The 22,494-nt window shown below is 57.5% G+C and overlaps 1 protein-coding gene across 2 annotated transcripts; it reads right to left on the bottom strand.

The window, feature by feature from the left end:
- Positions 1–1,075: 1,075 nt before the first annotated feature.
- Positions 1,076–21,037, bottom strand: ACE (angiotensin I converting enzyme). Of its 2 annotated transcripts, XM_054574826.1 has the most exons (25): positions 20,754–21,037; positions 19,941–20,108; positions 19,267–19,360; positions 18,418–18,561; positions 17,759–17,950; positions 17,076–17,173; positions 16,508–16,680; positions 15,954–16,177; positions 15,468–15,612; positions 15,074–15,172; positions 14,698–14,820; positions 14,130–14,341; positions 13,319–13,455; positions 12,270–12,428; positions 11,877–11,964; positions 9,802–9,945; positions 9,434–9,625; positions 7,664–7,761; positions 7,289–7,461; positions 5,184–5,407; positions 4,732–4,876; positions 4,295–4,393; positions 2,282–2,404; positions 1,731–1,918; positions 1,076–1,532 (listed from the first exon to the last, which is right to left on the bottom strand). In XM_054574826.1, exons 1-25 carry the CDS (start codon positions 21,006–21,008, stop codon positions 1,303–1,305), a joined length of 3,927 nt encoding a protein of 1,308 aa, XP_054430801.1. In that variant the 5' UTR covers positions 21,009–21,037; the 3' UTR covers positions 1,076–1,302. The 2 variants fall into 2 exon arrangements, with proteins under 2 accessions (XP_054430801.1, XP_054430802.1); XM_054574827.1 differs by lacking the exons at positions 14,130–14,341; positions 14,698–14,820; positions 15,074–15,172; ... (7 more) ...; positions 19,941–20,108; positions 20,754–21,037 and adding an exon at positions 13,570–13,798 and having other exon boundaries at positions 13,319–13,458.
- Positions 21,038–22,494: the final 1,457 nt, after the last annotated feature.

Raw genomic sequence — 22,494 nt, 5'->3', positions numbered from 1 at the left:
CAAGGCATCAGCAAAGCTGGGAAGAGGCTCAGGGTCGAGCGTCCTGACAGAGGGGGCCTGGCTGGCGGGGGAAGCCTGTGGCCCCGACAACGGAGCACCTTCCATTTGGCCAGATTCTAGGTTTGGCACTTACAGATCTGAAAATACAGCTAGTCATGCTAACCGGAAAGAGGATGCACAACTCTGAGTACAGTGTGATCCCATTCAAACTATGCGCTGAGAAAAAATAGGCTGGAAAGGTATGTACACCAACATGGCAACAGTGCTTAGCTCTTGGTATTGATATAAAGGGCTTTTATTTTCTTCATCATTTTCTGGATTTTACAAAATTTCTACAATAAACGTAGATAAGAGTCATAAAAATGTGTTCCTCAAAATGACGCTCCCTCAAACCCACATCGGCCTTCCGAGGGGAGGCTCAGGGTGAAGGCATGTGCTGGGCAGGCAAGGGCAGCCTCCGGCAGCTGATTCCTGCGTGGGCGCTGGCTTGGGCCACGCTCCAGCATTCAGACCTGGCCATGGGTCCTTTTGCCCAGGGGCAATACTCAAGTGGCTTTGTCCTCTACGCAAGTGGACATGGGGCTGGTGGCAGGTAGGATCTTGAGGTAACCATGGGGCCAGTTCTGCACCTTCAAGGCACCTTCCCCCAGGGGAGCCTTCCATCTGAGGGACCTGGCCATTTGTGGGAAGAGCTGGGGTAGGACTCTCAAAGCACATGGAAATGCGAGGGAGGAAGTCCAGAATGCCTGCTTCCCAGAGTCCTCTTGGGTCATTGCCTGGGCCAGACAGGGGCCGACTGCCAAGGCAGGACATTGGCTGGTTGCCTGGGCTGAAGGGAAGGCAGGCGTGGGTGCTGCTGGGTGGTGCCTGGGCCAGAGCTCTGGGGCATTTTCCCAGGCTCTTCTTGGAGGAGGATGAAGTTGCCCATTGAAGTGACCCACTTGACTGCCAGGAGGTGGGAGAGCATCCCTGACCTTGTTTCTGGCTTCCCGGCGAGGGACACAGACTCAGATGGGAGGGCAGGACCTTTAATTGTATTCACAGAGAGACTGGGAGGGGTTGCTTGTTAGGTGGCCTGGTGCCCAGGGATGAGGGAGCAGGGGTCACAGTGGTTCTGGGTCTGGAGGATGGATTCTCAGCACAGGATGGAGGCAGGAGGGGAGGGGGGCCAGGACAGGAGGAGGAGGGGGGCCGGCTGGGGTGAGCAGGGAGAGGAGTGGAAGGGTTTTGGTCCACCCCATGCACCTATCCCGGTGTTTCAGGGGCACATGCTCCCTAAATGGCCAGCATGGCCCGGTCATCTCAGGAGTGTCTCAGTTCCACCTCGGAGCCGAACTGGGGCCCGTGGTGGGGCCGGTGGAGCCTGTGGTGGCGGATGCTGAAGAGCCGCTGGGTGAGGCCCAAGGTGGCCACCAGCAGAGCGACGCCCAGGAAGAGCAGCACCCACTGGCCCACTCGGGCCTGCTGCTCCTCTAGGTCCAGGCCTAGGAAGTTGACGCGGCCGTTGCCCGGGAAGGAGCCTTCCGAGCGAGCTGGGCAGGAGAAGCAACAAGGAGAGCAGGGCGGTGGGCAGGGCGGTGGGCAGGCCAGTGGGTAGGGCTGGGGGCATCTCGGCCGGCTTCCCTACCCGAGCTCTGAGGCTGGACTCGGACCTGCCTGAGCTGGGGAGGGGCCGGGCCTGAGCGCGCTCTGTGGGCCGGCCGGGGACAGAGGTGGGGGCAGAGTGGTACCGGAGTCCGGAGTCCAGTTGTACTGAGGCCAGCCCAGCTTCTCCCCGTGCCGCCCGTTCTCGGTGAGGAGCCAGTCCAGCAGCGGCTTGAAGTAGTTCATCATGGCTGAGGCGGACATGTTGGGCTGGCCTGTGATCAGCCTCATGGCCTCCGGCCATGGCTTACTGTAGCCCAGCTTCATGGCATCCCTGGGGAGCACCAGAGAAAGGAAACTGAGTCAGAAGGATAGGTGGGGTGGCTCCCTGCCCCTCCTGCCTCAGTCTAACACCCACCTTCCAAACCCCCTCCCTCTCAGTCTCAACATCACTTTCAGACTGGGAGGGCCCAGGGAGGTCTCAGGTACAGTGCGGGTAGGTGAGGGGTGGCCTGAGTCCAGGAGACTCTAGTTTCTTCCTGGAGAGGGCTCATCATGACCCAGCATAGACTCCACCTGGGAGTTGCCAGCCTGAGCACCAAAAAGACAGGTGTTCCCAGCAGAGCCCCACAGGGCTCCTCAAGGCAGAGGGGTCAGAGGGTGGAAAACAGTCAAAAGCAGGCCAGGCAAGACTCACGCCAGGTGCTTCCCTGCCTCCTTGGATTGGTAGATGTCACACTGGTGCAGGGGGCCCTTGTGGCCAGCCGCCTGACACAGTGCCTCGTGGAACTGGAACTGGATGATGAAGCCCACGAAGTACCTGGAGGGGAGGGAAGTGTGGCTTGGGAGGCTGGTAAGGAGTCTGTGCCCCAGCGCCTGCTGCCTCTGCCCCCACTGCAGCCAGGAAGTCAGGGTGAACCCACTCTGGCCTTCAGAGTCACCCAAGCCTCCTTCCACACCTCCCACCCTCGGGCCTGTACTGAGCACCTCTGGGGTCCCGCGTGAGGGAGGAGGATCAGGGCAGAACCCCTGAAAGGTTTGGCAGGCTGCTTTAGAGACTGTGAAGTTTCAGTCCCCGGGGTACATGCAAATAGAGGCCAGTCGTTGCACAAAGGGTCACATCTATCTGGCAGGGTTTTCTGGGCAGGGCAGCCAGCCTAGTGATCTCCTTGATCCCAAAGCAGCAGGGATTCCCTGGTAGAAATCTGCTGGTTAGGGTCGGAGCCACCTCTAAGTCTGTGGAGGTTTTGAATGCCCCAAACAAGCAGCACAGGCCTCCCACTTTGAATGCGGGGCACAAGCCATGTGCCACTGACTTTCCTGGTGTTTCCTAAAAGTGCTTTGCCAAGGCAGCTGGTCAGAATTGGGAATGAGCCTCCTTTGCCCACCCCTGCCTGGAGAATTACCTATGCTAGGCCCAGAAGCTAACCATCACGTGGGCCTGGCTTCTGTGTAAAAGTGAATGCCGGCTGGGAAGCCTGGAAACCAGCTGAGAAGGCGGGTAAGAAGCTCCCCCTATGACAGTATCCTGGCATACTGTCAAGGTTAAGCCTGTTCCCAGGTGTCCTTGAATTTCCTTGGTCCCCTGCCCACTGCTGCTCTCTGGAGCATCTGAGCAGGCTTTCTTTCCCTTCCTGGACCCTGGGGGACTTAATTCACCTACCCTACACTTATTTATTAGACCTTGACTGTGTGCTGGCATCATGCTGCGTGCTGAGAAGAGTTGGCACAGTGGGCCCTCTGTCACTGGGCTTTCAGAGACCAAAGAAGGCAAGGGCTGGATGGAGCCACAGCCCTCACTGCCCTCTATCTTGCCTCATGGGTGGCCTGGGCTACCAGCAGCCCAGGGTCACCTGGAACCCCACCTGAGGCCTCCCCAGGCCCCTTCCTCCCAGGAGGACTCCAGGTCCTGCAAACACCCATTTAGCCTGCAGCATGGAGAAGGAAGTGGGCGGCGCTGGACACCTTCACGCTGCAGCTGTGGGACTCGTGGCGCTCGTGTGTTTATACATGTCACTTCAGGGAGTGATTTAATAACAGTGGGTTGCGGCTGCCATTTCCCAGGCCTGCTATATCCTAGACAGTATGCTTAGAAGTTAACTTTTGCAACAATTCTGTGAAATGGGTTTTCACAGGTGAGGAAATGATATAGACATTGAGGAATATGCTTAAGGAATTGAAAGTGTGGAGACAAGATTTGAACCCAGTTCTTTCTGACCTCAAGCCCACAACCCCATGCCCCTATCAACACAGCTTCCCAACCTAACTGGATCTCTAATCCTAGTTTTAGTGTATACAAGGTCTTTTAGGTACAACTTAAATTATATCACAGGCAATATGTTCAATATGTATAGTAAAGGAATCACAATCTTGTTAAGAAAAGAAAAAAAAAACAAAAAACAAATGAGTACCAGGGCTCACTCAGGCCACGATCTAGCCCATGGGCCATGGTTAATACGTTAACAACTCAACCGCGGTCTTGTGACCAGTAACTAATTCTAGTAGAGTTTCTGTTTTCGACTGCCTACAGCGTAGAAGCTCCCATCTTATCAAAAAAGCGAGATGATGGTCAGCCTTGGTTGCAGGTGAGTGGCTCAAGCACAGTGGCAGTGCAGCCAGGTCCCCCCTACCCCCACCCCGGTCACCCTGACCAGAAGTGGTAGTGACAGCAGTTTGAACACTGAGTGGCCTCCTCCCTTTCCCTTGTTACCTGATATAAGGGACATTTGAAGGAATGTGGAACTTGGCCCCTGGGTCAAAGTCACCTTGAGACCTGGCCACCGGTGGGCAGAGGCCCTGGTACTTCAGCCTGTCAAGGTGGAGGGAAGATAGGCTGGAGAAAGGGTTTGAGGACAATCAAGCCAGAGAGGGTTGGCTTTTTGACCTGAAAGACGGTCCCTGCACCTGGGGCTACACTGGGAGTTCCAGGCTCTGGTGCACTGGTCCCTGTGCACAATCACCCCTACATACCCATCACTCACACACACACAGACTCATGTGCATGTGCGCGTGCACGTGCGCGCGCGCACACACACACACTCAGATACTACAGACACACGTACCATGGATACACACACACACAGGCACACACAGACACCCATGAAGCCCCTCTTCCAGACCCACACCCCCACAGGACTGTTCTAGAACCTGAGGCTCCACCACTCCTGGTTGTAGTTCTCCTTGGTGATGCTTCCATCAAACACCCTCCAGCGCCACTGGTCAACCAGGTAGCTGAAGGGGATAAAGGCGATCTTGTCGAGGGCTATCTTCATCAGAAAGTTGATATCTTGCTCTGCCAAGGGAAGGGAGCCTGCTGTCAGACCCACACCTGCCTCCTGCGTGTCCTGGTGGCTTGGCTGGGATGGGTGCGCGGTGGGTGGAGAGGGGAGGAGTGAGCTGTACCTCTTTGGCTCCTGTGACCTGCCTCTTGGGGTGGTCTGTGGGTTCCATCCTCCCAGCTCACTCTGCTGGTCACCCCGTTATTTCCCATTGCTCTGTCCCAACATCTACCCGTGGGCCATTCGTTCCCCTCTCCCCACACCCCACGCTTGCTGCCCCTTCCTGGCCCCTCTGCCCACCAGGATCTCCTCTTCTCTCACCGTAGCTGCCACCATCGCTACTCAACAGGTTGATGGTGTGTAGGTGCTTAGGGGTAGACACCGAGAGGGCCAGCACGTCCCCAATGGCTTCATGAAAGCCAGGGTTGGCCCCCTCCCGGAAGGTCACAGGCAAGTCCTTGTACTGCATGAAATACTGTATGTGGCCCATTTCATGGTGGGTCACCACCAGGTCCTCCATGTTCACAGTGGTGCACTGCTTGATCCTGGGAACACAGGGATAGAGAGAGGGTGTGGAAGGGGACAGTGAGGAGCCCTGATGCAAAGGGACCTGCTCTCTGTACTGCATACAGAGCAGATCCCCTTCACTGCTGGAAACGGAGAACACAGCATTATGGGAAAGAAAACCAGAAGGAGATATGGAGTGACCCTGAGAAAGAGGGAATCTGGGGCTTGGAAGCCCCTGGAGTATGGTCATTCAGCCACTCCTCTGTCTCCAACTTTTTTGAATGACTCCAGCCCACATGGCCATGTCACTTTCTGACTGTGCGAAGTACTTGCTCTAGAGGCATTGGGACACTCCTTTATGGTCAGTGCATGACTTTCTAGAATGTGGTTCCTGTGGTTTCTTGTGCACGTTTTGGCTCTCTCGAGACTTAGGCTTCCTGAAGGAAACCCCAGTGTCTGAATGTTCTGCATCCCATGTGCCCAACACCAGCAAGCCTATTTCGCCCATGACTTTTTATGGCCAGGACTGAAATGACATCTGCAGAGTCATCCAAGCCAGAGGCTCCACCTTTCTCTCCATCTTTCCTGATCATCTTTTGTGAGCCAGTGAGGTTCTTCCCTGGGTCTAAGCAGAGCCTTTCAGGGCAGTTGACCCCATTTGTCTATCATTCTATCAGGAAGGGGAAGAGCTGCCCGGCACCCTGAGGCTCGGGTCTGTCCACCTTCTCCTATGACTACAACACAAGGGAGGACCCCCCAAAAAGAGCTCTCACCCTCTCTGCCCTCTATTCTCTCTCTGCCCATCCCTACAGCAGTAGTCCTCCTGCCTTTGAAGGAAACACCTGAGGCCAGTGAGCCTGTGAACCCTGCCTGGCTTGTTCCAGGCTCCCTGGGTCCACTTTTCTCATAAACTGTCACAGATAATTCTTGCCACTCTCCCTCCCAAGAGGTGGGCTCTTCTTTCCCTTCTCTTGCACCTAGGTTGGCCATGCTTTAGCCAAAAAAATCAGGCAGAAGTGACTCTGCTCATTTTGGGGCTTAACCCTTAAGAGATTGGCTATTTATTTCTGCTTTCACTTTGGGGATGCCAGCTACCAGGTAAGATAGCTCACCACTGGCCTGCCATACTGTGAGGAAGCCCAAGCTAGCATGGAGAGAGAAATGACCCACCAGCCCCCAGGTGTCTGGCCATCCCCGCCCAGGGACCCAATGTGGGAGTGAAGAAGGCAACTTGAACATTCCAGCCCCAGCATGTGCCACATGGAAGAAAACTGGGGAACCAAACCAATAGCTAGAACCAAGGCCACAGATAGGTGGCTCCACTGAGCCCTCCCAGCCATCTCCAGCCATCAGAACTACCCTCGCTACTGTCTCAACAGTGCAGAGCAGGGAAAAGCCATTTCCACTGTGTGGCCTGACCCATAAAATCATGTTTTATACCACTAAGTGTTGGGGTGGTTTGTTATGCAGCAACAGATAATTGAAGCATTGTCCTTTGGTGAAGACACCTTCTGAGCCTCTGTCAGTGAAGCTGGATTTGTGCAAAGTCACCCATGTCCTCGTGTGTCTCCTTGTGTCAAGGCACATGCACCCAAAGGCCATCCAGAGTGAGAGAAGCCTGGGAAGCTCACACAGTGCTCACACCCAGGACTGGGATCTTGGACACTGACAACTGACCATGCTGGTAAAGCTGGCTGGCATTTGAAAAGACTTTCACGTGGTAGGTGAGTTTCTCCTGACAAAAGCCAGTGGCCAAGCTGAGGCCAGGCCCCATACTCTTGACCTTCCATCCCAGCTCTCGTCCCTGCACCAGTTTTTGCTCCTTCTGGCTGAGAAGGGATGGCAATGGAGCCTTTACTTGGCTCATCCCCTTGCCTATGAGCCTAGGATAAGGTCCCCTGGCCGCAGCCTGAACACACCTGAAGTCCTTGCCATTGTAGAAGTCCCAGGCGGAGGCATGGCACACCACCTCCCGCCCATCGGTCGGCTTCTCCAGCATCGACTTGTTCCAGAACTCAGGGGGCACAGGCAGAAGCCCCAAGGAAGTGAAGAAATTGTTTGCTTCTTCAAACATCCTTCTAGGTGTCCAGCCCTGCAAACAGAGGGAGCTCTGCCCAAACTGGGGACTGTGAGGACAGACTGTGTGTTGCAGGCGGAGAGGGTACTGGGAGAGGGCCAAACTGGAAGGAAGGAACTGGCTCAAAGGGCCCCCTCCTCCCCAGGGAACCTCCCCTCTGCTGTGCTCTGGGGACCCCCTGGAGGAGCAAGAGTGTCAGGAGAGGACAGGTGCAGACCTGCTTTATCATGGCCTCTGTGGCGTCCATCTTGGGGGCTGACGGGAAGGGGACCACCAAGTCATAGATGTTGGCCCAGGTCTGTGCCCACATGTTCCCTGGAGGTGGGTAGGGGAAGAAATGGCGGAGACAGGCGAGATCAGTGTTTCTTCTTAAGCTCAGCACCGTCATGCAGGGAGTGGGGATCAGATCTCAGTCCTGCTGATCATAACGTCTCTCTTGAGCACCTACTGTTTGCACATTGTGTCGGGCATTTGACATACATTTTATTCAGCCTGCACATCCAGCCCACAAGGTCATTACTTTTTTGGCTCACCATGAGACCCTTGCTGGCCATCAGGGAGGCAAGATGGTCCCTGAGCAGTGGAGACCAGTGTGACTAGCAGCTGGGTACAAATGCAGACGCTTTGGGGCCCTGGGACATCAACACGCACGTGGCCACCACTTACTGAGTCAAGGAACCCGCCCAGGGCCCATGGCTCCTAAGCGAGGAGGCTGGGGTTTAAAGGCACGGTGTCAGGCTATGCTCTTGACCAGCGACTACTGTGTCCCCTCCACATTGCCTGAGCTGGTTCATGTGGTCTCACCCGCCTTCAGGAGAGGTTGATGCCTTTGCACGTGGGACATGACAGGAGCTCAGTTCTCCAGGACTGGAGAATAGGAATACACTCAGAATGAGTGGAAAGTTCCAGAAATAGATTTGGAGTAGAGAATCTTTCATAGCCAAAGGAGCTTAAGCTTGAAGTGACATCAGGTGGAGTCTAAAGTATGAAGCAGTGAGAGTGAGTGAGTGAAAAAGAGAGGGTGTGAGGGAGCCAGGGCCTGGCCACTCCGATCCCAGGGCCCGAGTTCTGAGTCCAGCTCTGTCCCAGGCCCCAAACCACCTGAACACATGGCTTCTCCTCCCAAGGTCTGTGTTTTTCAGTCATTAGGCTTATGTCTGTCCACTCTGAGGTTCTTTGGTCTCGCCAGAGAGGGATCAAGGACAGGTCTCCTGGGCGGCCAAGGATCTTTAAGGTTGCGTGGGAACTAGACCCAAAGCCAGACCAGCTTCTGGGATCTCGCTTATGATTTGTAACTAGCCTGTGGCCTTTCTGCACATAGTAACGTGTTCCCAGTGGCCCAACAGGGATAGGAACCTGGTAGCCTCTGCTCCTCTCTGGTCCCTACCATCCCTCATCATCTTTCACTGCCTATTCTGTGTGTTCAGGGTGTTTGAATTTACAAGCCCTGAAAAGAGAGGATCCAAAAGCTGAGGTGGATCCACACTCTCAAGGTTCTTTTCTGGTCTCCTAACTCCCTTAGACTGAAGGCGGTGCCTGCCCTTCCTCTCCTTGTCTTTACTTTCCCATCTGTTGGAACCTCTCACCTCTCAAGGCTTTGCTCACATGCCACCCCTTGGATAGGCCTCAGCTCCCACCCACAGCCCTTTCCTCACCCTCTGGATCATGCTGCCTTGTGCTGTGATGGGTCGTGTGGGCTCCCTGTGGCAAGATTATGAACTCTCCCCACTGTCCCTTCCATGGTGACCTGTACAGTGTGGGCCTGTAGCAACTGTGGCACCAAATGCTAGCAGGGGCTCTTCTCCCCACCCCACTCCAGCCATGGCAACGTTCCCTCCAGGCTCAAGCTTTTTCACTCTCCCAGCCTGAAGTGCCATCTGCAGACCCTTCCCCCCCTGCCCTCTGCTCTCTGGCCAGCACTGGTCCACCCTCCCTCGTGCGGGCATCTGTCTTCATCTCCACCTACAGGCCCAGCGTCTGCCCTCACCCAGCAGATGAGCCGGAATGGGGCCCTCCAGATTGATGCGCTCTGGCCCGTAGTGGCGGTGCAGGGCCCGGCGCACATAGGCGTGTAGGTTCAGGTAGAGTGGCTGAAGTTCCTGGAAGAGCTGCTCCAGGTCTTGCTCCAGGGTTGGCATCTCGTACATAGATCTCCACGAGTCCCCTGTGTCTACATAGCCTGCAGAGGGGACACAGCCAGGCTCTCCGAACATCCGACCATTCCCTGAGCAGCCCACCACCACCACCTCCTCCAGAGACCTCCCTCTCACCAGGCTTAGGGTCTCTGGGGACCTCTCTGAGGGTCCCAGAGAAGCCAGGACCAGAAAGCCAGTGATATTGGCACAAGGGACTCACCATTGAGCCGGGCAGCCTTGTTGGAAAGTTCCACGTATTTCGGGAAAAAGGGGAGGATGGATCTTCCCACCTTGTCTCGCCAGGATTTCCACACCCATAATAGATCTTCATAGTTCCGGTTTGTGGCCATCAGAGTTGTAATATCTGGCGGGGGGTGGGGGTTGTGGTTGACTGGCTTGAGCCTCTAGCCCTCAGCCCACCTGCCACCTCTCTCTAAGGTGAACTCAGTCACAGAAGTTCAGAGCTGTAATAAACCTGCACAGGCAGCAAGTCTAGTGAAATGGGAAAAAGGGGGTGTCCTTTCTACGTGGCCTACAGGATGACGCTGCAGGGACACCATGTCAGGCCATTGCAGGGCTTCAATGGGCTTCTTTTCCCGTGAGCAGTTAGGTGACATGGCTGGGTCCCCAGCCAGGTAGGGGCCGAGCTGGGCCCTTGCCTGGGAGAAATGGCCTGGAGCTCACAAGACCTAAGTTTTTGTTTTAGTCTCTCATGGACCCCAAAATTACCTTGCAAGTCATGGAACCCCTCTTTCCCTAGTTATAAAGTGGGGAAAACACTGGCCCCAAATCAAACGAGAGCATGAGATCCCTGAGCTGGGAGTGTCCCTCATTCATTTCCATGTCCCCACAGGGCACAGGGTGTCTTCCACAAATTGTAATCGAACTGGATTGAAAAAAAGAATCGCATTGTCAGGGAGCCAGAAGTCTTGGGTTTGTGTCCTGTCAGAGCCACTACGCGTGAGGCCTCCTTGGCACGGGTCACACGGAGCTGACATCCATGACACAGAGCTGGGAGCGGGGCGTGAGCTCCTGTGTGGGTTCCCTTCCTGGCCCCGCCTGAGCCGCACAACTTCAGACTCCACTTGGGGTCATCCACGCTGCATTATCTGACTTGCTACATGATAACTACTTCTCATAAAGAAAATACATTTAAATTGGTTTAGAAAAAATTGTACTTTGAGAATTTCACATCTGTCCTCTGCTGATGTGCGTGTTCAGTTTTTGTGGGTGTTTCTTATTTTTACTAATGCCAGTGACCTGATGACCCAGCCCTGGATTAAGAGGCTAAATAAAAGGGGCAGGGAGGAGGAGAAGGGCTATGTTCCCTTTAATGCTCTGCTCCGTAAATACATACAGACACATAGCACGTCACACGCATACACATACGCACATGTGCACGGGCCCCCCAACACTTTGCGTGCATACCCACATACACAACTCGTAGGCCAAACCCTGTCCCACAAAAACTGCTTCTTTCTCTTGTTTATTTTCCATTTCCTCTTCCATTTGTCATTGTTCTAACGTGGGAGTTGGGCAGAGAGCCAGGAAGAGACTATTTCTGGGTGGAGAGTCCTCAGAAATAATGTTTATGCCTCTGGCTCCCCACCCTGGGGAAGGGTGGGCTGGGGGCTGGGAAGGGGGAGTGGGTGTATCTGTGTGCAGGTACTTGGGTGTCCATGGTGAGCTCTTTCACAGGGGAGAAGGCAAGAAGGACCCGCCAGTGGGGTGAAGGAAAGGGACAGGCCACAGTCAGTCCACTCTTTCCAGCAGGAAATGGGGTCGAGGGGGTGAAGTGGGGAACAGCTTGGACCATGGCAGTGGTTTCCAGGGTTGTGGCTTCAGTTTCTGAAGCAGGGGAGGGCAAGGGAAGGGCCAGAGAAGGTGGGGAAGTTGTGGAGAGGATCAAGAAAGGGGCTTGGAGGAGAGGCACCTAGAGTTTCTGTCCCGATTTGGGAGTCCAAGTCCTAAAAAGACGAATTGGAGATCCTGCCACTCTCAAGGGCAGAGCGCACGGAGGAAAAGAGAGAACAGGAAGTCCTGCAGGGGTCCTTGAGGGAGTAGATGGATGGACCCCTGGGAGGGCAGTGGGTTAGGCCAGAGAGGAAGTCGGTGCTGGTTCTAAGCGGCGGCAGAGAGGCCCCACTGGTGGAAAACAGGGTGGCAAGTTTTCCAGGCACGCTGGCCCCACGAATTAGGAACGCCTAACCCCCTTTCCACAGGCCAGCACCCCTAACACTGCGGGGCTGCCGCAGGCTCCCCCGACCCCTCCCTCTCCTCCCTCCTTGTGCTCACCAGGCTCTAGGTGCAGACAAGTGCCGTTGGCGTGGCACACAGAGGACACACTGTACGTGGTTTCCATGTCCAGCAGGATCTGGTTATACTGCAGGCGAAGGAGAGAGGCAGTGAGCTGTGCCCCTTGGCTGCCTGCTCCACCCCAGCACCAGCACAGCGCTGTGGGCGGGGGCGGGGGGGCGCCGTGGACCTGGGGACATGTGTTCCCAAAGGCATGCCTTCTCAGTAATTCTGTAGGTGCATGTTGTCGTGGCAGTTGTTACAGGCTGACAAATCGGGTAAGAGACAGTGGCATGAAGGCCAGACCCTGTACTGGGCTCGTTCCCCCCAGCTGGGACCTAATCCTGACCTTGGACCCCCTACCCCCTGCTCCCTCCCCCGCAAGCCACACACCTCCTCCAGCTCCTTTTCAGGCAGCGCTGCCCGCTCTAGGTCCTGAATCTTGTGTATCATCCGCTTCATGGTGGTGTTTTGGAAGTAGGTCACGTCAAACCGCCTGGCCCGGGTGCCGTACACTAAAGTGTGGTTTGCCATCTGTGCGTTCTTCTGCAGCTGAAGGCAAGGAGGGGGGGCATGTTGTGAGGCTCAGGAGCTTAGGAGAGGCCCCTGGGGAGGAGGTGCCCTGGGGGAAGCCAAAGGGGCTGCAGCGTCAGTGAAGAGGGCAGTTTTATCTAGTTGTTGTTTTTGCCTATAAAGACTTTCTTCGACCTGCACTGTCTGTAATGTCCTGGATGTAGTCCATGCCCCTCAACAGACGCCCGCAGGCATATCCTGGAAGGAGAGGGAAGGGGAACCCCTGGAACCCCTCCCTGTATCTTAAGGGCTGTTAGGCTGGAGGCTGTTGGTGTTGGCCCTGTGGCTGGCCTCTCCTCTGAGCCTCAGGGTCCCCCCTGTGAAATGGGAATAAGACCATTGGTTTTGCAAGGCTGTTGAGGAATAAATAAAGCAACAGACATAAAGTGCCAGGGAACAGTGGTCAGCTCACAGTGGTCGTCAGGAAACATTAGCTCCCGCGGCTCACCTTGGTATAATCTGCTCCCCATGAAGGTGGAGAACGGGGTGGGAGGGAAGGGTCGCCCTGGCTATGGTGGCAAACAGGGGGTTTCAACCTTCTGAAAAACGGACTTCAGCATCACTTATTTGTGTACAAATTATTCCTTCACTAACAACAGATTGACTGTTAATGAGAGCTTGTTCAGGCGTTAAGTACATGCCCAAACCTGAAGACGAGTATTATTTTAAATAGTCCATCTGGAATTTTCATAAAGTCCGAGGGCCCCCTTCATGGAGGTGGCACGAGGGTGGAGGGCAGCTTGTACCGCCTCCTGCGTTCGAGGGCTGGGCCCTGGGGGGAGGGGCACCCGCATGTGCCGTGCACATGTGTGTGTGCCGTGCATGCGCGTGTGTGCGGGCACCGGTGCGGGCGTGGAGTGGGCCCCTACCAGGATCTTGCTGGTCTCCGCGCTGATGTTGGTGTTGTAGTTCCAGTTGGCCTCTGCATATTCATTCCACACCACCTGGGTTTTCTCGTCATACTCCTCCAAAAAATCGCTGGCCGTCACCTCATCAGTCACCAGGACTGTGGGACAGAGTGGAGGGAAACACAGGTCTTCTCTTGCCCTCTCCTGCGACTGGCCTGAGTCGCTGTCCCCCTGCCTCACCCCATCCCCCCCCCACCTCCCTGCCCCCTCAAGGCCCTGACCCATCCCCCCACTGGTCCCACTTGGGCTCTGGGTTGTCTGGCTGCTGGTTGTTGCCTGGTGAGTTGTCTGGTTTCTGGCTGTTGCCTGGCTGGTTGTTCCATGGTTAATTGTCACCTGGTGGGTGACCTTTTGGCTGGGGACCAGCAGGGGGTGCCCGCAGCAGAGCAGGAAGAGGAAGAGGAGGCTGGGCAGTCCTGAAGCAGCCCAAGCTTGGCCCATGGCCGCAGGAGAGAAGAGCCCTGCAGCCACCGCCCCCTGGCCAATAAGAGCAGAGCCTAGAGTGTGACCTCATAGAGCAGTGTGACCGGTCAGCCTACCCCAGGGGACCTCGGATCTGGGCACACCCTTTCTAAAATGCAGGGGGAGAAGACAGCCCCATCTGCCCCCCCAGGGCCCTACTGAGGGGCTAAGGGGCTGCCTGGTGCTCCAGAGATGGGCACCAGGGCCCAGTGGGAGGGGCTGACCAGGAACTGGCCCGGAGGCCTGGGGTCCAGAGCCCAGAATTGAGAATGTGCCTTAGGGCCCTTCCCACCCTCACTCGGAGCTTTACCAATGTTGTCCGGGTAATTGTTGGGCATTGGTGGCTGCCACTGATATTCTGGCCAGCCCAGGACCTCGCCATTCTGCTGGTTCTGTTCCTGCAGCCACTGGCTGACTGGCTGGAAGTAGTTGAGCAGTGGTTGAGCATCCAGGGCCTCTGAGCCGATCATATCCTTCAGCACCTCCTGCCAGGGCCGCGAGGAGCCTGCCCTCAGCACTTCCCTGCCAGGCAGAGCGGGCACCGTGGACACGGGGGACTCAGGCCGGTGTCCGCAGCTGGCCCACCTGACCTACCTCCCCAGCCACTTCTGCCTCTCCACTAGAACAGTGACATTAAGGCTCTGGGACCTAGGATTTCTATGAAGGGGGAGAGGGACGTTCACCTTCCCCATGCCAGCTGCCCCTGGGGCCTCAGTAAATATTTGAGGAGAGAAAGGAAGGAGGGGTAGGGAGGAAAGGCCCTGTCCTGTGAGCTTGGCCCTGTGGTGCTACCACTGGAGCAGCCAGCTGCCCTCCAGACATGCCCTCCCGGCCTCTCCCCTCATACTCCCATTTGCCCTCCATTTCTCCCCACGCACCGGAGCTTGTCTCCTGCCTTGGTGGACTGGTAGATGTCACACTGGTGCAGCGGGCCCTGGTGGCCTGCCTCCTTGCATAGGGCTTGATGGAACTGGAACTGCAGGATAAAACTCACAAAGTACCTGCAGGCACAGGGCGGGCATTAAGGGGCCTGGTGGGGGCCCCTAGCCTAGGCACCATCCAGCGTCCCACAGGGCAGAGGCCAGGCCGGGGGCTGCCTGGGGAGAACCAAGCCTGGCTCAGGCAAGAGGCTCAACCGAATTCCAGGGGAGAATGTGAGGAGAAGCCCTGGGAATGGGGGAAGGGGGGGCAGGATCATAGGAGTAGAGGGAAGGGGACTAAAGGTACGACAGACCCGAGTGGGGGCAATAGTACCTGATGTATGGTGTCATATGTGGGATATGAAACTTAGCTCCGGCATCAAAGTGGGTTTCATTTCGGACAACTGGAGGACAGATGCCCTGATACTTGGTACTAAAAGAGGATGGTTAAATTATCTTAGGATCTAAGTATTGCATACGGGCTGATTTAGCTTTTGCAGAAAAGGCTGTTAAGCAGGCATTCCCACTTGACCATCCCTCCCCCATCCTGGTGCGCTGGGGAAGAATTCCTGGAGGAGGGCGTGTTTGGCAGGAAAGAAGAAACCAGTGGGGGAAAGGATGGAGACGGCAAGAGAGGAGGGGACTGGGACTGAGGGAGGCAGGAGGCGCGTGCTAGCCCGGGAGAGGGGGGCATTTGAGGTTAGGCTCTTCCCAATCCATTTACTCACCGAAGATACCACCAGTCAAAGTTGTAGCGGGAAGGTGGAGTGCGTCCACTGAAGACCCCCCAGCGCCACTGGTCTACCAAGTAGCCAAAGGGCAGGAAGGCAATTTTTTCCAGTGCCATCTTTAACAAGAAATTGATGTCACTTTCTGTCGGGAGATGAGAAGAGAGAGGTCAGAAGAGAAAAGGGAGTCCAGCTAGGATGCCGTGGGCCTGGGGAGGAGCCAGCGGGAGGCGTGGCTGGGCAGAGTCAGAGAAGGGAAGGCCAGCCTCCGAGACCATGGGGCCCTGCTTGGCAAAGGGGCCTTGGGCCGTGTTGAGTTGGAACTCGGGGTGGGCTGCGAGGCACCAGGTGGATCCCCAAACCTGCCTGACCTGGGGCAGTGAGGCAGAAATGAGAAGGGCGAGTGGGAGCAGGGGCCGTGGAGCCCTGCTACGGGGTGGAGAGGGGCGGGGCGGGGTTGGGCTGGGTCCTTCATGCCCCCCATACCCGTGTCATTGACAACATGGTCCAGCAGGCCGATTTTGTGCAGGTGTGCAGGGGTGGAGACGGAGAGCGCCAGCACATCCCCGATGGCCTCGTGGAAGCCAGGGTTGGCGCCTTGGCGCAGGGAGACAGGCTGGTCCTTGTACTGCAGGTAGTACTGAATGTGGCCCATCTCATGGTGCACTGTGGACAGCTGGTCCATAGCGACCCGTGTGCACTGCTTGATCCTGGGGCAGAGAGAGGGTGAGGGTGAGGGTAAAGGGCAGGGCAGGGCAGGGCAGGGCCCAGAGCATGGGGAGAGTACGGCCCCAAGGTTCGAGGAGCTGGTGGAAACGTACAGATCTTTTGCCCTGCCCCAGCCCACATCATTCCAAGGTACAGCACTGACTACCTGTCAAAGCTGCTGAAGGAAGGGGCCCAATGGCAGCCCTGAAACAGACTAGCTCCCCAGCCAGTGTGGGGGCTGTGGCAAAGGCGGACCTGGCAATTGGCATTTCTGTGCCCGGGCTGCCTGCCTTTCCCAGAGCCCTTGAACCCTTGCGGCCCCGGGTCTAGACCTGAAGTCTTTCCTGTTGTAGAAGTCCCAGGCGGAGGCGTGGCACACCACTTCGCGCCCGTCGTTCGGTTTCTCCAGCATGGACTCTGCCCAGAACTCGGGCGGCATGGGCAGAAGCCCCAGGGAGGTGAAGAACTCCTCGGCCACCCGGAACATGTGTGTGGCGTTCCAGCCCTGGGGGTGGGGTGCGGGCACAGGTCAGGGGCCAGCAGCTCGCTGTGGCTGCCCTGGGGCAGGTCTGGGGTCCCCCACACAGGTCAGTTCCCTGCCCATAAAGGGCATCTCTGCTCTGTGGCCTCCCCATCCAGAGGCGGGGCCCCTAAGAACCATAGTGGATAAGCGAAGTGGACTCCTCGCACTCCGCCAGCGGGTGCTTGGAGAGACGGGCGGGCGCCCCTCTGAGGGCGTACACCCCAGCTCATCGCCGACACCCACACTTCAGGCTGCTCCTCTGCAGCAAGGGAGGGACTGAGGTCCCTACCCGACCCATCTTCCTCACATGACCCCCTCCCACCCCTTCCCCTGTTTCCCTCTTGCTGCCCCCTCCCTGGCCTACCTCAGGAGCTTACCTTCTGCACCATAGTATTGGTAACATCAAGATTGGGCTTGTCAGGGAAAGGCACCACCATGTCGTAGATGTTGTCCCAGCTCTGGGCCCACATGTCCCCTAGACAAAGGAGGGGAGTTGGAGAACTCGGCTGCCTGCCCAGCCAGGATCTGCTTCCCCATGCCTGGCACTGAGCAGCACCTGGGCCCACCACAGCCGGGCGCCGGCACTGAGGCCATGAGGCCAGGAATCTCCACATCAGTCCCACTCACAAGTCCAGCGCTCCGTGTGCCCTGGGGCTGGCAGAGGCCAAGCAGGAGCCCACATGAGGCTGTTGGGGCCCCTTCTGATAGGGCTGGGATCCCCGCCCTCCGAGCCAGAGGCAGGGCCACAGGGATGGCTTTCTGGGGCACATACTATGATTATTCTTCCTCCTCCACCAGATCTGGAGCCCAAGCCTTCGTTGTGACTCCTAGCTCTGCCTTTTACTAGCTCTCTGTGCTCTTCCAAGTCACTTACGTGCCCTAAGCCTCAAGGTCCCCATGTGGAAAGCAGGATGATGATGAGAAGGATCACCCGCTTTATGATGGTGTTGGGTGGGCTACACGGGCTCACGCATGTGGGAGGGAATAGTGCAGTACCCTGAAAGGTGAGACACGGTGAGGATGATCCGTGGGGTGTATGGAGGCCAGGCTAGGTCCTTACCCAGCAGGTGAGCAGGGATGGGTCCCCGGAGGTTGATATATCTGTCCCCATAGCGACGGTGCAGCATGCGGCGGACGTAGGCATGGAGGTTCAGGTAGAGGGGCTCTAATTGATTGTAGAGGCGCTCCAGATCCTCCACAAAGGTGGGCGCCTCATACCAGGAGCGCCAGTAGTCCCCCGTGTCTGTGAAGCCTGGCAGGGGGTAGCGTTGGGGTGCAGCTCAGGTTGGAGGCTCTGGCACCTCTGCTTCCCAGCTACAACTTCGCCACTCTTGGCTCAGGGCCTGCATATCTACCAGCTAATGGGAGGGATGGCTTAGGGGGTGATGGTCCACAATTTTCTAACTAGGGGTTGAACTCCAGCTAACTAGATCCTGGAGAGCCAAGAGGCAAAGATGAATGGTAGGGAGGGGAGGAGCACCGGGAGGGGCAGGTAGGAGGGATGGCAAGAGGGCAAGATAGCATTCTAGGGGAAGGCAGGCGGCTTCCAGCCTGCTTCCGCCATCCACTGTCAGCGCGACCTTTGGCCATTATATGCAGTCATCCATCTGCCTTGGGCATTGGGGCTCAGTGGAGACAGTGGATGGGGAGAGCACCTTTCAAGCTGGGTAGGACAGCACCCACACGAGGGGAGGGTGGGGTGGGGCGGGGCATGCTCACCATCCTGCTTGTGGGCCTCATTACTGAGGGCAGTGAATTCCTCGAACAGGGGTTTCAGTGGGACGCCCACGGCATTATGCCAGCCCTCCCAGACGTACAGCAGCAGGCCGTAGTTCCGAGAGGCAGCCAGGATATGCATGAGGTCTGAGACACAAGTGAGCAGGGTCAGTGAGAAGACTTCTGTGCGGAAGTTGGCATCAGCCTTCATCAGAGCTCCCGCATTGGTCCTCTCTATTTCCACCTGCTTCCTCGACATCATGATATTCCCCAAAGCCAAAGGCAACCTATAAGATGGACGGGATGGGGCTGGGAGCTAGATAAAGCAAGCACCCAGGCAGGGCCCTGGCCTCCGGGAAACGATGGTCTAAGGTGGCTGACACAAAGAGGACGCCCAGAGGCCAAAACTCAGACAGACCCTTCAGGGCTCCTTGGGAGGAGTGGCTAACCTCCAGGCTGCCTAGTAAGCAGGGATGGGGTGTGGGGGCAGAGGTAGGAGGTATAAGCGGAAGGTAGGAGGGGCCTAAGGCCCGCGGAGAGCTCTTCTAGAGACTGAGAGGGCCCTTGAAAGGGGGGAAAAAACCCCAAACCCAATGCAGTGAGGAGGAAGGCTAGTGGCAATGGGCGAGGCCAGAGTATACATAGGGGTGGGGGTGGTACCGGGGCTGGAGATTCTGAAAGTCAGTTTGCCGGGAAAAGCAGGTGTGTGGGGGCACCTGGCAATCCAGACCCAGCTGGAGGTCAATGTCGTTGAGTTTACCCACTCTCTCCGCTGGTCACCCTCCTGGGCTCAGGGTGATGGGAAGGGCTAGGAAGCCCCAGCAGAGACACACTATAGCGACAGGGTCATACCTGGGTCGAGGGACCAGCAGCTGTCATTCCTGCGGGGATAGCAGACCTTGGCGGTGGAGAAGATCCTGTTCATGTTGCTTTGCAGAGAGTTGTACTAGAAAATTAAACATGTTAGTGAGGAGCAGCCCCAGGATTACCTCAGCACCCCCTCTTTTCGCTAGAAGGAAAAGAAGGTGCAGAGAGGGGATGTGGCTCGGACAGGCCACTCAGTGGCATAGGAGTACTTCTGATCACTGGCACACCCATTCCCTTTCCAACAGGAGCAGCCAGTGGAGGTGGGGACAAGTGTCCTGAGAGTGAGATGTCAGCTCCCAACTCGAAGTGAGAGCGAATCCCCCCATCTCTGGCTTCTCTGATGCCTTCTCAGTCCTCAGTCTTCCCAAGGAAGCCTATAAACCAGACCGGCCTATGGAGAAATTCTGAAAACTCCTGTTTTGTCTTTTACTGTTTACTTGCATTTTGCTTTCTATTCCATAATACTTGCTTTAATATAAAATAACTTCCCATCACATCTCCAAGAAAAATCAATGCTTCCGGAAGCCATTCTATGCTTATGCTGGTTTCCCCTGCAGATCCCAGGGTCCCTCCCTCCCAGGCTCCCCTCCCCACCTCAGTTGCACATTGGGAAGCACCCTGGCCACTTCTGCCTCTACCCTCAAGTCCACTGGCCCTACCTGCTGCCGCTTCTCCAGGGGCAGGTTGGCAGGGCCCAGGATGCGAACGCCACTGAGGACCCTTCGCAGTATTGGGTCAGTGAAGTTCTGCCAGATTGGGTCGTACAATTCCTTGGCCTTCAGGCCCCAGACCTCTGCAAACTCCTGGTTGAGCAGGGATGCTTCCTCCTGTGGGCACCAGGAGGTCAGGGAAATGTATATGGTGAGGCCTTGGTGCTGGAAGAGGGGAGGAAGGCCTAGGGCTCCTGGAAACTGGAGCTTCCGGGGGCCCTACTTCCTCCCCCTAGGCCCTGGGGTCAGGAATGGGGGTAGGGGGAGTAGGGACGGGGGAGGGGACTCTGCTTCAGGAGAGTGGTAGAGCAGAAATTGGGGCCAGAAGAGAGGCAGGGGGAGGAGAGGGAGAAGGCTCAGTGATGAGCAGCACCAGAAAGTGAGAGGGGTAGGCTGCGGCCGGAGAGGATGAGGGCCCGGAGCACAGCTGGTGCCCTGAGCGAAGACTGCCGCGGACCCAGCCCAGGTCATCCCTGGGCTCTGCCACCTGAAGGAACTCGGTCTCGGCGGAGCCCGCCTCATCAGTTCGGTTCCTGTATTGGCACGGACCGTGTGCCCAGCACTGTGCTAGGCGGCCCCCCTTCCAGTCTGACGGGGCAGGGTGGGAGTCGAGGCGTGAGGAGCTCGCTGGCCGCACCGGGTGGCCAGGGCCCCGGGATGGGGGTACGGCGCCCGGCGGTGACTCCCCGCCCCCCACCGGTCAGCCGCAGGCCTGTGATTGGGCGCCGGGGCCCCGCCCCCGCCCCGGGCCCGCGCGCCCACCTGGCGCCGCGCATTTTCTTCGGTGATGTTGGTGTCGTGAGCCCAGCTGGCGACGGTGCTCTGGTACAGCACCTGCTCGGCTTTAGGGTTGAAGCTCTGCACGAAGCGCTGAGCCCCAGCCTCATCGGCGGGAAAGTCTCCGGGCTGCAACTCGGGGGCCAGCGCCAAGGCGGCGGATGGCAGCAGCAGCAGCGGCAGCAGCGGCAGGAGCAGTGTCCGCGGCCCGGGCCCCGGACGGCGCGAGGAGGCCCCCATAGCCTGGTGCGTGGTGCGCGGTGCTGTCCCGTCTCCCGTGCTGCGCCTGCCCTGCAGATTATAAAACCCGGGCCAACGCCTTCTGACACACCCCCCACCTCCCCGCCCCGCCACGCTTCCTCCCTGTCTCCAAAGTCCCCCAGCTGCGCGGGCCTAACGGAGCGGGGCGGGGACCGACGCTTCTTGGCCCGCCCGGGTAGGGGCGCCGGCCTGGGGAGGAGCCGAGGCGGCCCCCTGCGAGATGCAGCCTGGGGTGGCGGATGGGGCTGAGGTCAGGCTCTAGCCGAGGAAGCTAGCAAGGGGGAACTCCGCCCCGCGCCCTGCACACCTTTTAAGATGAGGGACCCAGCAGTCTGCTGGAACACCCGAGCCTGCCCACTGTACCCTCTCCTTGTCATCACTGGGCCTCGCAGCTTCAGCGCAGGGGCCTGGGAGTCCCGCGGTCTCTGCCGCTCAGTCTTCCGGCCTAAGGGCCGGAGGCTCCACGGTGTCAAGGTGAAGAAGCTGTTCACAGCGCCGCTGGCGCAGCAGGGAGAAGGTTAATGATCAGCCGCCACGTCTGGCTTCTTCAGTAGGCCTTGTGGGGGAGGGGGAGGGGGCGGGGAGAGACCTTGTGGTTGGGGGAGAGTTTAGGCTTTGGCAGGCGCCTGGGATAGGTACTGCAAAGATATTTAGAGCCCTTCCCTGCCACACACACACATCTGGGGACTGGGTAGGGGTGCCAGGAAAAGGGGAAAGACTGGAAGGGCTATTCTGGGGGAGGGCAGAGAGAGGCACAGGAGCGCACGCACCCCTGCCCTCTTCCCATTGGGACACAGCCATCGGATCGCTCTGCAGACGCGACCACGCAGGCTGGCAGCTTTTGAGAGCTACAGAGATGATTCATTTGACAAATGAAGAAGTTAAGTCTCAGGTTGAGTGGCTTTCCCCAAGTCACCACACTCCCCATCAGCCTTTCCCTGCGTCATGCACGTGTCCCTCTAAGTGACAAGCATAGGGGGAGGGAGGACAATGGCATTCTTTTGAGGTGGTTGTGGAGCCTGGGGGTCCTCTCCTGACTCCTCAGCAACATGGTGCCTGTCGTCAGAGGTGGGAGGACCCTCCGCCCTAGCAGACACCGCAAGGTGTGGGAGGAGTTCTTGAAAGAAGTGCAGGCTGGGCAGAAGGAGCAGGCACAGAGCCAGGGACAGCTGCTGGGGAGTCCCCAACCGTTTGGGAGTCACTTGGACTCCTGGGGCTCTGAGGGACACATGGGCTCACGTGCCACACTTGGCACATGGGGTGTGTGCAGGAGGCTGTGACCCGAGCAGCCTTAAGGCCATGCTGAGTTGCCAGGTGACATGGTGTCAGGGAGAGGTGTGTAGAGGAGGATGGGGGAGAGGTGGGGAGGAAGGCAGCTGCCCCAGCCCTGGGATTGAGGGGGCATCAGGGTGTTGCCAGTATTGTCATTAACCTTGACCAGTGGAGGGGAGAGAGGAGGGAGGTA

Source organism: Pteronotus mesoamericanus, unplaced genomic scaffold (genome assembly GCF_021234165.1).
Source record: "Pteronotus mesoamericanus isolate MK-2021 breed Mesoamerican mustached bat unplaced genomic scaffold, CSHL_Meso_final contig_269, whole genome shotgun sequence".
In the NCBI taxonomy this organism is placed as follows: domain Eukaryota; kingdom Metazoa; phylum Chordata; class Mammalia; order Chiroptera; family Mormoopidae; genus Pteronotus; species Pteronotus mesoamericanus.
The sequence above is the reverse complement of the archived record's forward strand: the minus strand, read 5'-3'. Positions and strand labels throughout refer to the sequence as shown.